Source organism: Centroberyx affinis, unplaced genomic scaffold (assembly GCF_046629955.1).
Source record: "Centroberyx affinis isolate AG114_WGS23_722 - 3 ecotype Tasmania unplaced genomic scaffold, CSIRO-AGI_Caff_v1 ptg003159l_1, whole genome shotgun sequence".
Classification (NCBI taxonomy): domain Eukaryota; kingdom Metazoa; phylum Chordata; class Actinopteri; order Beryciformes; family Berycidae; genus Centroberyx; species Centroberyx affinis.
The window spans coordinates 42,501-55,775 of record NW_027281213.1 but is presented as its reverse complement, the minus strand read 5'-3'; the positions used below and the strand labels follow the sequence as shown (position 1 = coordinate 55,775).

Here is a 13,275-nt window from a genome sequence, read left to right as displayed (position 1 = left end):
AAACCCAGATTTGAATGAATGCTCTAATTTGTCAACAGTATGCATAATTAATGAGACTCTTAGTATGCCAGACAGTTGCACGCTAGCGCTGTGTGTGTGTGTTGCACACCAGGGCCAGTGCAATGGAGAGAAAGAGGAGAAAGGCAATTGAGAGATTCATTTGGTGGTTAGCAAGAGCAATGTAGGCTGGTGTAAAATTACAATAATGCTGTTATTTGCGATTTTGCCTAGAAATTGTATATTATTTTTCATCACACTGCCAGAGTTAATTGGACAAGATGGGCAAAAAGTAAGGCACCTGGTCAAGTGTGTGTATTCATAGTATTCTGTTACATCACCACACGGCCATCTTGGTAGGAAAATAACAGGTGATTGTAATAAATTAACAGGTGATTACAATCAAATGACAGCCACTACCAATGAGCTGTGTATATGGTAAAGCACCATTTTGGTAGGAAATACATGTGGCATCATGGGAATACTATGAATAAGCTAGAGACTGAGACAGAGGGAGGGAGAGAGAAAAACCGTCATGTTGATAACCCTAGGCTTATACTTTCTATTTCACATGGAATTTGACATGAGGCATTTAAAATATATCATGATTTTCACAGGGGTTTTTTTAAAGTTACTTCAGCACTGATTGTACTATGAATGTTAGATGCTTCTGCTTCTGACAAGTTATGCTGACAGTCCAAGACACAGACAAGTCTCAGGAAACATTTCAGGGAACATTACCCTCTGTTACAGAAATAGATGCCATAGAGTTTGAAAACTGAAATCTTGAAAAATATGCCATTGTCTTGTCAGACAGAAAGATTTGCAAAGTTGTGTACTGCCTACCATCTATTAGAAGTGTATGACACTAATGGGTTGGAAATATGCATGTTTTCTATGTTTTATGCTTTGGGAATTAGTGTTTGGAATGAGGGAAGCCAATCTGGCAAGTCATTGTGATGATGTTGTTCAAAGGAAGCATGTGATTGAAGTCTGTGTGTGTGTGTGTGTGTGTGTGTGTGTGTGTGTGTGTGTATGTGTACATGTGCGAGGGGCCTGGTACAGGGGAGGTGCCATTTGGGTGGGAGTTGGGAATTTCACCTGGCATACTGTCACATACGCATGCACTCACGCACACACACACACACACACACACATACATAGTCCCCACGGTTTAGGCATTAAACTTTCCCAGTGCTAACACCTAATACAATGCTACAATGCACAATTTTTGAAATAGAGAATTGGGGTCTTTAGAAAGTGCTGTTGTGTTTTGTTTACATGCTTTATAGATACCTTAAGGTTTGTGTGTGTGAGAGAGAGAGAGAGAGAGAAAGAGAGAGAGAGTGAGAGAGAGAGAGAGAGAAAGAGAGAAAAGAGTTTTTTCAATATATTGCTGTATTGAAAAAGCTCTGTACTATATCCTTAATTTACACCGTCTGAAGATGTTTGCTATGCACTGTGCAACTCTAAGTACACTGCCTGTTGGATGTATGGTAATTCTGGCCTCTATCTATGGTCAGTGATAAAACAAATATTGGACAGCCAATGTCTGTAGATTGGCATGCAGGGAGTTTCTCTTCACTGTGACACTTCATATGGGTTGTTTTTAATGATCAGTGTGTTTTGTTCCAGCTTTTAATGTTAGTTCACTGGGGCTGTGTTCGACTGCCGTGGGCGCAAACACACACATTGTGGCGTAAAACACACACAGACACACACAGTCTCTCTCTCTCACACACACACACACACACACACACACACACACACACACACACACACATCCTGCATTCATTATAATGATTGAACTCAAACAAATACCCAGATAATCCAAGAACATTGCGAGCATCACTCACAATGCCAAGTGACATTTTGACAAAACAGACTTTTGGCTAATGGTTTGTTGCCTTTGTGAACTGTGTTATTTGTTACATTGTTATTTGTCAGAATCCCTTTAGTGGGTGAAATAATGGTAGCACTTTATAATAATCAAATGTATTTATTATATAACATTAGTTCATTATTTTAGTTTTAACTATGAAATAACTAATACATATTTTTGTCTTTTAACAGATACTAAGGATCAGTAAATGCTATAAATATTGTAACTTGAACATGAATTAATGTAATGAAATGAACAGTTTATCATTTATATATTGTATCAAAACTATAACTAAAATATATAAATCAATTACTACATAAAATTCAAAGCCTCTCAGATTTTCAAGTTGACCATTTTCCATTTTCCATTTCATGTGTTGACTGTTTTAATCCTATTCCTCATCTCCCAGCCTGTTATCTTTGATGCAGTGTTGCAAGTTCACATTGACTTTATTCATAAATGTATTCCATGTGATTATTAAAATCTATCGAAGGCGTCCAAAGAGTTGACCTTTTAAAGACCTTTTATTAACCATTTAATGGGGGTCAAATAATGTGTATTGATGCTTTACAAGCCACTTATTAACTATTTACTAACTACACTAAACATCAAAACAAGTTTATAATAGCAACTCTAAAATGTTTATTGATGTTTTACAATTTATTATCCTTGTATTAAGTATAATATAAATATAATAAACAACAGTTGCAACTAGGAGAAAGTTTAATGTTTTTAAAATAATTTGTTAATCATTAACCATTACTTGATGTAGCCTTACATATTTTAACCAAGATAATAACAAACTGTTAATAAATGGTTAACTAACATAATCAGAAAGTAGTTTGATACAATATATAAATGATAAACTGTTAATTTTGTATTACATGAATTCATGCTCAAATAACAGTTATAGCATTCACTAATCTGTAGTGAGTCTGCTAAAAGACAAAAATATTTATTTATTTATTTAATGATTAACAGTAAAATAATAACTACTAGCTAATGTTAAATAATGATAAATTCACCATTTGTTAAGGTGCTACTGAAATTATGTATAGAGTGAGAGAGAAAAAGACAAAGTCAGAGACAGATCTCTCTCTGGTCAATGAGAGAGAGAATGAGAGTGAGAACGCAAGGAAGAAAGCAAGCCTTTTATCTGCTTTGTCCTTTGCTTCTATACCTACATCCTCTTCCACCCCCTCACACACACACACACACACACACACACACACACACACACACACACACACACTGGTTACATGAAATACCCTCTCTGTTATCTCACCCTGCAGAGGAAGCCACCAGAGCAAAAGCAGTGTGTGAACGCAGTGCCCGTCAACATGAATTATATGTACGCTATGTTGCATGCAAGCACTGACTCAGATATGCGATCATTATGCCAGCATTATGCATGCATCTAGTTTCTTTTTTTCCATCTTTATGTCTTCTTTCTATCTCTCTTTCTCTTGTGCATGCTCTGTTTCTGTCTTCATTAATTTTCAATTTAACGCTTTACTGACATGACTTTTCTAACTTTCCAAAGCAGAAACATAAAGCATCAGCAAAGATAGCAATATACCAACAAAGGCAATCATGGGATGTTGCATAATTCTTGGTCAAATTGCCAGAGTGGACTAAAACGCATTTTGGAATTACATTTGGGAAGAAATTCTCTCTCTCTCTCTCTGTCTCTCTGTCTCTTTCTCTCTCTCTCTCTCTCTCTCTCTCTCTCTCTCTCTCTCTCTCTCTCTCCCTCTCTGTCTCTCACACACATACACACATACACACACACACACACACACACACACACACACACACACACAGTGCCAGGAAGAAGACAGTTTGAGACGGCAGTGTGTGTGAAGGCCCTACCCTTCTCATCTGTCGCAGCAAGACTCACTGAGACTATTTGGCCTGGGAACTTAGACTGAATGAGACAAGAACAAAGTCTTCAGTTTAAAAGAGCTTCGCCAGAAATAGCAGCAAGGTTCCAATGGCTTCCAATTTTAGATATTACCTGATTAGAATTCAAATTGAATATAATATTGAATACTCACATTTCTAGCTAGAAAGCATACTTGTGCCTTTTTGCCTGGAAACAAATTCAGTTCAGGGAGCTAACAAGTAAATTATATATATATTAGACACTAGTTATTCACTGGGTCATATCACATAGCTCTCTGGACAAAGTCTGCTCTCGTTAGAAACCAAGGCAGATTTTGGTTAGAAACATGCAGTCATATGAATGTTTATGACTGCAACAGAGAATTAAGTGAAAATTTGTAAGTAAAAACATTTAGCATTCAGCATTAAAAATGATGAGGATTAAGATCATATCACATCACACAAATAATACAAATTCCTGGTCCCTCAAAATGAAGGCGATTCAAATGGTTATTCATCATCAGGCAGGAATTAAATGGACGATTCATCTGGTTTCCATTAGTAGGTAAAAGAATGGAAGAGAAGTCTATGAATAAGTTAGTGTATATTTTATAGCATTCATGCATAGGAATAACATTCAAATTGCACTTTTAGAGCACAGGCTGAGAAGCGAGATGTTTATGTGTGTGTGTGTGCGTGTGTGTGTGTGTGTCACAGATGTATGATTGCCTGTTGTGATAAAGGCGTAAAGTGACACTGGGATCTGTGAAAGTGTGAAGTATAAAATAAATTCACAGTGTTTTTCAACTCTTCCTCCCTCCCTGCATCTCTCACCCTCTCTCTCTATACACTTCCTCCCGCTTTTCCTTTCTCCCCTCACTCTCTCTTTCCTCCCTCCCTTCTTCCCTCTTTACCTCCCCTTTTCACTCTCTTACATCCCTTTTTGCCTCCCTTTCACCCCCTCCCCTCTTCCTCCTCCTCTCCATCCTCTGTTTTCTCCTCCCTGTTTTGCTCTCTCTCTCTCTCTCTCTCTCTTTCCCCTTCCTTCTCCATCTCTGTCCCTCCCGTCTCCTAGGTGACAGTGTTTGTCTACACCGACTTGATGCTGGTGACCAGAGAAGACGAGCCAGGCAGGTGCAACGTCCTTCAGAGCCCCCTGTACCTCCGACAGCTGCGACTCCAGGACGGTAAGCAGTCGTGAACACACCTGTCCCCAAACACTATGTGAAATGTAACAAAAGTGCATGTGTCACTTTGTGAAATGTAAACAAGTATAGGAGTCTGCAACCTGTTTGGCTCTGTGAAGCCAAACACAAAAAGCCTAATTTGCCAAGCCCAGGATTAGATCCCAGGACCCCGACATGAAAGTCTGCTGCTGTACTAAGTAAGTTAAAGCACCAATGTGGCTGCCTGAGAAACTAGATATTATATCTCTGTATGGCCCATGGGTCTGTATGCACACTGGGTATTTTTACTGACAGAGTGGTCAGAGTGGCAGCTAACAAGGAAAAAGGTGTAATGCCATTTTAATGATTTGACAGTTCGCATTATATATAGAAGACCATGCATTTCTCCAGTGATGGTTGGCTGTCTCCAGAATGTGGCAAGAAAACTGACTTCTGTTGTGTATTAGGAGAGCCTATTTGTAATTTGAGATTCTATTTGAAATACCATTCCTTTTCTGAGATTGGATGATTGTATCTAATGCAGGGAAATTGAATTTAAACCTACGCCAGGCATGCTAAAGCAAATGATGACTGAGTGATCCTGTGGCTTAAACTGCCAGCGTTAGGGTTTTGATTCACCCTGGGCCACCCATGCCAAACATGTATTCACTCATAGGGCTGTAAGGCGCGTTGGATAAAAGCGTGGAATGATATTCGGACCCTGTGGTCAAAGAGACTGTCCTGTAATTAAAAGGTCATGAGTTTGATCTCAGCAACAGCAATGTCTCCTGTCAAATATCCTGTCAGCGAGACACTGAACCCCTACCAGATCACTAATTGCAAGTCACTCTCGATAAAATCTAAGATGTCAAAGATGTCCAGATGATTACATGGAGTCTCACTTCAACAATAAATGCATTTGCTTTATGCATTTGGCATTAAGCACAAAACAGAAATCAGGAGTCAAGAGTCAATACATGTTGCCATATCAAGAAACTTCCTTTGGATCAATGTTTAAACAGAACAAGACATCAGTCATACGCATAATATAGAAGTAAATGTGCACACAAATAACCAGTAGAGACCAAAGAGACATACTGTACACCCAGCTACTGTAAGTGCATTCATAATTAACTCAAGTCAATAAAACCATCTTGAGAAATTGCTCAAGGTGGTTGCTTGCTTACATTTATCAGTCATCAAGGCTTTGATTTACTAAAGCCTTTCATGGGGGCAACAACGTTTAGCATGTGCAAAACCAATGACATAACCCCTGATTTGTCAAGCAAATGGTCTTGCACCTATCACAAGTCTTCGTGCTGACTTTGAACATTGCAAAGCTTTTTATACCCACTAAAGGTTTTAGTAAATCTGGGCCTTAAATCTATAATCTCTTGTACAACAATCTATAATAGTAAGTCTGTAATCTACAATACAGATCTCCCGCAAGCATGTACAGTGGGTATTTCAGCAAAGGATGTTTAAGATATACAGCAGACTATTCTAATCTGAACATCTTTTTTTGACCTTACTCACGCAGTTGAACACAGAATCCAAAAGGAAATGTACACTGGAAATAAACTTATATTTATATATTACAGTGGTATTTTCATATTTCAGTTGAACTTAATCAGTGGAAATTTAGGTGGAAGCAGACCAAGTTCCCGTGGCTTTGTCGTTTTATTCCACCTTGCTGTAAACACCCATCTCCTCTGGCAATGCGCAGAGAATAGTTTGGCCATCAGAGCAACACAAAGCCCAGGCAAGTCAAATAAATATGGCTTATTGGAAATACTTGTGTTTAGAATGGTAGGGTCGGGGAGAGGGTCTGGAGTCGTGGTTGGGACAGGGCCAGGAGAGAGGGGATGCACACTCATGAGAGAGAAAAGGCCCGTTCTGCTGCGGCCATTTAGAACAGACTGAAAAATGACAACTGCATGGGTGAGATACAGTAATAAGTGACTCTTGCTCCCGCACTCTCCATCATAAAACATACTTCCACATAGCAGTGGGTGGTATATATACAAAATGTATCTGGGCCACCCTATATACCGCCAATCAGTGTTACTAGTCGGAAAACTGTCGAAAACACAGGGGGCAGAACAGCTTTACCTTCACCACACCATGTGCAGAGTGAAGCCTGTCTGGTAAACCCCCAACAAAGAACTTGATAAAAGTTATTTTGTTATTTGTTTTGCAATTATTTAATAATCTTATCTTTTGTTTCTATCGTAATTTTTGTGTGAATGTTCCAAATAAAAAAAAGCACTGTATACTTTAAGTGTGACAGAATACCTTATATTTGCCAAATATTCAATTAACTGGACTGTTTATACTTTCAGCTAAAAAAATAGGCAAAAAATAGGGTTCTTTAATTCCTAAACCATTTTTCAAATTGAATTACAAAAAAATGACTACACCATCCGAAATTCGAAAAATATTGCGATATAAAATTTTGGCTGTATCGCCCACCACTAATTCCACATATGCATAAAGTGTAGCATACAGTATGATTACAGCCATAGGTGAGAATGGTGAGTGCTGAGCAGGACAGAAATCGCAAAATAAGTAAATAAGTAGCATAGTGTGCAAAGACCTGCGGAGTCATTATGTGCAGTTCATAAACAATGTAATGATGAACTGGATCGACTGAACCGTAATAGAGCTGAGGTTACGGTTAGTTCCGCAGGGGGAGCTGAGTGGGCGTCCAGATGATTGGCTGCACAGAGTTTGAGTCGTAGGAGTGAGTGTGTAACAGCTTTTGGTAACAGCTGTTGGGGAAGAAGCTGTTGAGGTGGTGGGCGGTGCTGCGCTAAAGGATCACCATCCAGTAACATCGCCCATGCCGTCTCCCAGAGTAAAGATTTAAAGTGAGTGGGGGTGGGAGGTGGAGGGGGGGGGGGTGAGGTGAGGTGAGGTGGGACAGAACCGCAGGGTCCCACACGCACTACAAGCTTTCGATGGGCTAAATAAGCTGCTCTACAGCTGTTAAAATAAACATTGTCGAGAACCATGGGCATTCTGCTAGAACTTATTAAAAATTAAATAAGTCGTTTATCAAGTCTCCTACTCCTGTGGCTGTTTGCCTTATTGCAAGCAAACACAAATGTGTAAAACTGAATGGGGGGTGATCAATTACAGATATACAAACAGAATAGGAAAACTGCATTAACTCGCAAAGTGCCAAAATTGCATGGCACACACTGCACAGTGAAAATTTGTATAGAGAGAAATATGAGAGGATCACATTATACTCCAACCAAGCCTCCCTGATCTTAAAATACAGCATATCAACTTACAAGCAGCAGGACTCCAGTGCAGGGTGGCATGCGCTGCTCTGTCCTCCCCACAGACAGACGTCTCCCCTGGGTCTCTTATACAACTTTCTGACCTCCACCCTTCACCCAAACAATTGGAAGTCATCGGGGGCGGGGAGGTAATGGGATGTGTGTGTCTGTGTGTGTCATGAGAAGAGGGCGCATCTCCACCCTGTTGCCTGTCATTGTTATTTCGCTTCGGCAGCGTCACTCAGGAAAGAGGTGCCGGGGGATTGTGTTTGTTTCAGCAAGGGTGTGTTTGACGTGTGTGTGTGTGTGTGTGTGTGTGTGTGTGTGTGTGTGTGTGCGTGTGCGTGTGCGTATAATGATACAGTGCAAGTTCAATACAAGGACCTTCCTGTGTCGCTGTCACCCCGAATAGATACCGGGGTGTGGAGCGTGGGAAAGAGTGAGGGTGGTATCACACACACACACACACACACACACACACACACAAAAAAGCTGCAAAATCACCAAGCCTCAATCCTCTATAAGGTTATCATAGAGCAAAATAAACAGTTTATGAATAATGCATCTTCCACCCACCGTCTACATGACCTTATCAAGTCTTTATTAAAATGCAACTCCTTGATTGTCATTATGATAATAATTACTTCACAGATGGAGCTGAGATGCAAGATGTGGCAAGATGTTAAATTAAAAGTAATGACTACAGTGACGATGCGGACAACAAACTGTTTTTAGAATATTGTTTTTGTTGTTTTGTCTTGTCCTTGAATGAATCTGAGTTATAGCCAATTACTAAGATTAATAAGCCTTTGACGTATCAATATGTCACTGCTATCAGGTGAAACGCCTTACCTTCAAAATAACTTTTCAGTAATTAAGAAGTGTCATCTTTCAATTCAAGCTAAAACATTAAAATCACCAAAAGTTACCAGATTTTGACCTGACTTCACCAACATTTCCCTTTTACTTTACTGTATGGCTTTTGAAAATCACAAAGATATCCAACAGTGACCTCTGCTGTTGGTTATAGAAAGATGCACATTTTATGCAGTGGGTAACATATTTCAGACTGGCACTAAATAATACTGATCACACATTAGCATATGCATACAGTATATTGTTGGCAGGCAGGGGCCAATCGCCAAAAATAGACTCTCCTGCACCCAAAATGTCACCCTGAAATGAAAAATGCTTTTTTTAGTCCATTCAAATTATTTTACCATACACCTATTTGACAATTTCTGCCAAAAATTACCCGAAAATAATTTTATTGTATTCTGATATCAAAATCTCATTACTTTTACTTCCTGGAAAACAGAAAATCTTTAGTGTTGACTTCATCATGTGCCAGTAGTCAAATTCCAACCAGTAAAACCATCACAGATGTTGAAACAATCCCACCACTCCGCCCCTCCCATCAAATAAAACTGCCTTTCTCTCCCCAGCTGATATCCCAAGGGTTCACACTTTTGAATTAAGTGGTGCCTCAACTTCCTGTTTCAACAGGAAACACATCACATTAAGGAAACAAGTTGCTCTCAAAATGCGGCTTCATTGTGACTGTGAGGGAGGGGAAAGTACCTTGTATACCTGTCAGTGAAGCCCTACTCAACAGCAAATATATAATTAAAAAGAGATCCTTGTACTTAATTACACATCAACATACTGACAACAAATTGGTGATATTTTTTGTTTACATCCTAAAGGACTGGGGTGTAACTTTTGGTAGGCAAATATTAGAGATCAAGTACTAATTTTATAATACAATTTGAGTTGTAATGACACAGTACTGTGTTAATGTATGTATGTATGTACTGTATGTATGTATGTTAAAGTAGCATCACACAGAGATACTTAGTGATTAGTTCTTATTATTGTTGCAAACAATGATGTTGTAAAATTGCTCCTCCTGTTATTGATAACTGTCCCATCTACATGTAGGCTGGTACACTAGCCATATTAAAATAGGATGCATTATGGCTAGTGAATGCTGCCAATGCTGGCAATTGTACAGCCATAGTGCCTTGTATTAGATGATATTGTGTCCCTTATATTAGAACACAGAGTTATAAACAGTCTAATATTAATTCAATTTAGTTTATTAAGTTTATTTTAGAAATCCATTAGGTCCCACACAAAGTGCTGTGTGGCCAAAATCAAGAAACAAGAGAAATTCAGTAAGGCAATAATGTCAAGAGAGCATTTGGTCAATAACTGCTGTCTTTGGCCCTGCACCCACTCTCTCACACACACACACACACACACACACACACACACGCACACACACACACACACACACACACACACACACACACACAGTCTTACTTAGGTCACTTTTGGGGTATTTACATAGACTTCCATTCATTTCACGGAGACTTACCCTAACCATAACCATAACCACTACTTGCCTAAACCTAACCCTTACCCTAACCTTAACCATTGACCCAAAAATCTGCTTTTTAACAATTGGGGACACGGCTTTTGTCCCCAATTGCACAAGCTGTCCCCAATCAACTGGTCACACACACACACACACACACACACACACACACACACAAACATACACATCAATGTGCTGTGTGACTACAAAAAGCAGGGAAAAACCCCCCAAAAAATGTTTGAATACAGAATGACACAGCGTCTTTTTGTATGTCTGTGTGTGTGTGTGTGTGTGTGTGTGTGTGTGTGTGTGTGTGTGTGTGTGCGTGCGTGCGTGCGTGCGTGCGTGCGTGCGTGCGTGCGTGCGTGCGTGCGTGCGTGCGTGCGTGCGTGCACGTACGTGTGTGTGTGACATCAATAGCTGTCAGCTGTAAGACATCTTTATCAGTCTCCCTTGCCAGCCATTTGACCTCTCCTCGACCGATGAAAGATAGACAGACGGGATGGAAGGAAGGAAAGAAGGAGGTGTGGAAGGATGGATGGATGAGCGCTGCCCTTCTAGAACATCCTTAATCATTTTAAATCTCACCCCAGGGCCAAGCTGCTTCTCACTTTGATCTGAGAATGAGAAAAGATTGTCAGTCATGGTCAGAGTGTGTGCTTGTGTGTGTGTGTGTGTGTTACTTTGGGTGTCACCCGCGAAGGACATACAGTGCTGAAGTGGCCAACATGAACGCAACATGCATGTGTGTATGTATGGTGTGTGTGTGTGTGTGTGTGGTGACAGTGGGACATTGCGGGCAAGGGGGTCATCCGATTAAAACCATTCATCTTGGCTCCAGAGCCACAGGCTTCTCTCACTGAGGACTAGTTCAGAGAATTACTGACTGACTTCTCAGAGGCTGATCTACAATAAAAGGTTTCCATTAATTAAAAGAACTTTGGCAAAATCCTAATTAGAAAAGGAAGAGTTTGTATTAGAAATGCTTTATTTACATTTTAGACAGAAGGAGCGAGGGAGAGAGGGAAGAGGGTTGTGTACTTGGCAGGGTGGGAAGGTTGTGTACTTGGCAGATGAAAGAAAGAATGAAAGAAAGAAAAGTAATGACTAAATGTCTCTGTGTCTTTTTCTTGCAGATCATGCTGAAGAACTGAGATTCTATCTTATTCACATGACCGAGGTAAGAGAAAGGATTGTGTGTTTGTGTGTGTGATGGTTAGAGAGAGAGGGAGTGAGAGAGAGAGAAGGAAAGAAGGAGAGTCTAATGTTGGAGAGCTTATTTTGTGTGTGAGCCGGAGGGGCCATTGACTCTGGTGGAAATCGCATTAGAGGGCTGCACAAGGACTAGCAGAAAGCTCTAATGAAAATGTCTTCTCTCTGTGTTTTCTCTCTCGCTCTCTCTCTCAATCCTGGCTCCATCTCAGTCCTGTCTTTCTGTCTTAATCATTTGTCTTTTTCCCTTGTTGTCTGATGCACATGCGTGCGTTTTTAATTTTTAGTTTTGCATGTACATCACAAAAGGAAATGCAGGGACACACACACACTAAATAGCTGTGAGATGCTACAGCTCACCAAGGCAATCAGCGCCCCAGCCAAGCCATTTATTGTCTAAGGTCTTACATTTTTGACTTTTTGTCAGAAAATAAATTTTTATTAAAGATTTAAAACATATTTCTGTGGAATAGAAAAAGCTGCAGAATATTTACCTCAATATATCATAGCATAGTATAATGGCGTGTAGAAAAATTAGGCCATTGAAAATTGGTTTATTCTATGTGTCTATGTGTTTATTTTATTTGTCCCCGGTACAATTTCCCACAAATTGTGCAGGATTGACTTACGGCACAAAGGAAGTGCCTCAACCAAAACAGGAAGACAACTTCATGCCTCACTTTGAATGAGCATGAAGCTGCTCAGAATGGTGGATGGAGCCACTGAAAAAAACACCAACACTCCCAACAGCTGTACCCTCTCCAGTAAAACACTAATAGACACCTGGAGAGAGCTCCACAAGCTGTGGTTCAAGTGGTTTAAGACCGACGCTGAACTGGCTTTCTTTTTACTGGACAATAGTGATATAACAATAAGCCTATCAAGATCCATTACCAAGCCTTTGTAATTAACTCAGTTTGGTTGAACTCTGGGTTTCTTGTCTGTGCAAGTGGGGCAAGTGGTGAGTTATCTTTCTGACAGTGTTGTAAAACATTTCCACTAAGGACCTCAGGGGGTCACCAAAGACATCAAACTAAAATGGTTTAGCATGCTGTCAGATAGGTAGACTAAAGGCAACTAGCAATAGTAGCAGAACTTTATGTTTTACTTACCTTTTCCACATATCCCTGAAATAGTTTAGGATCTTCTGTGACCAACTTTTGTCACTCATCTACCAACACAAGTGCAACACTATGCAGCCTATGTAGGCTACATTGTACAATTTAAGGAAACATACATTTTTGTGACACTACTTGATTTGTGTGTGCTTAGTTAAACATGTTTGCTTGCTTATTGGCCTAGCTAACATTTGTGATGCAAGGATATATTGATGCAGTGTGCTTCTGTTGTTATCTGTATAATGTTTAGATATTCAGAGTCATTCTATAAGAAAGGCATAAGAAAGGCATTATATTACGGTGAAAGACATAATCAATAATATTATCCTCATATATCCTTGCTGTATTA

The 13,275-nt window shown here is 39.8% G+C and overlaps 1 protein-coding gene across 1 annotated transcript in view; it reads left to right on the top strand.

The window, feature by feature from the left end:
- Positions 1-13,275, top strand: part of LOC139659927 (regulator of G-protein signaling 3-like) — a gene marked incomplete at its 3' end in the record, with an annotated part of 100,944 nt that overhangs the window by 68,446 nt on the left and 19,223 nt on the right. Inside the window, exons 15-16 of the mRNA XM_071537951.1 lie at positions 4,839-4,950; positions 11,733-11,776. Coding sequence (XP_071394052.1) covers positions 4,839-4,950; positions 11,733-11,776 — 156 coding nt within the window. The remainder of the gene's footprint in view (positions 1-4,838; positions 4,951-11,732; positions 11,777-13,275) is intronic.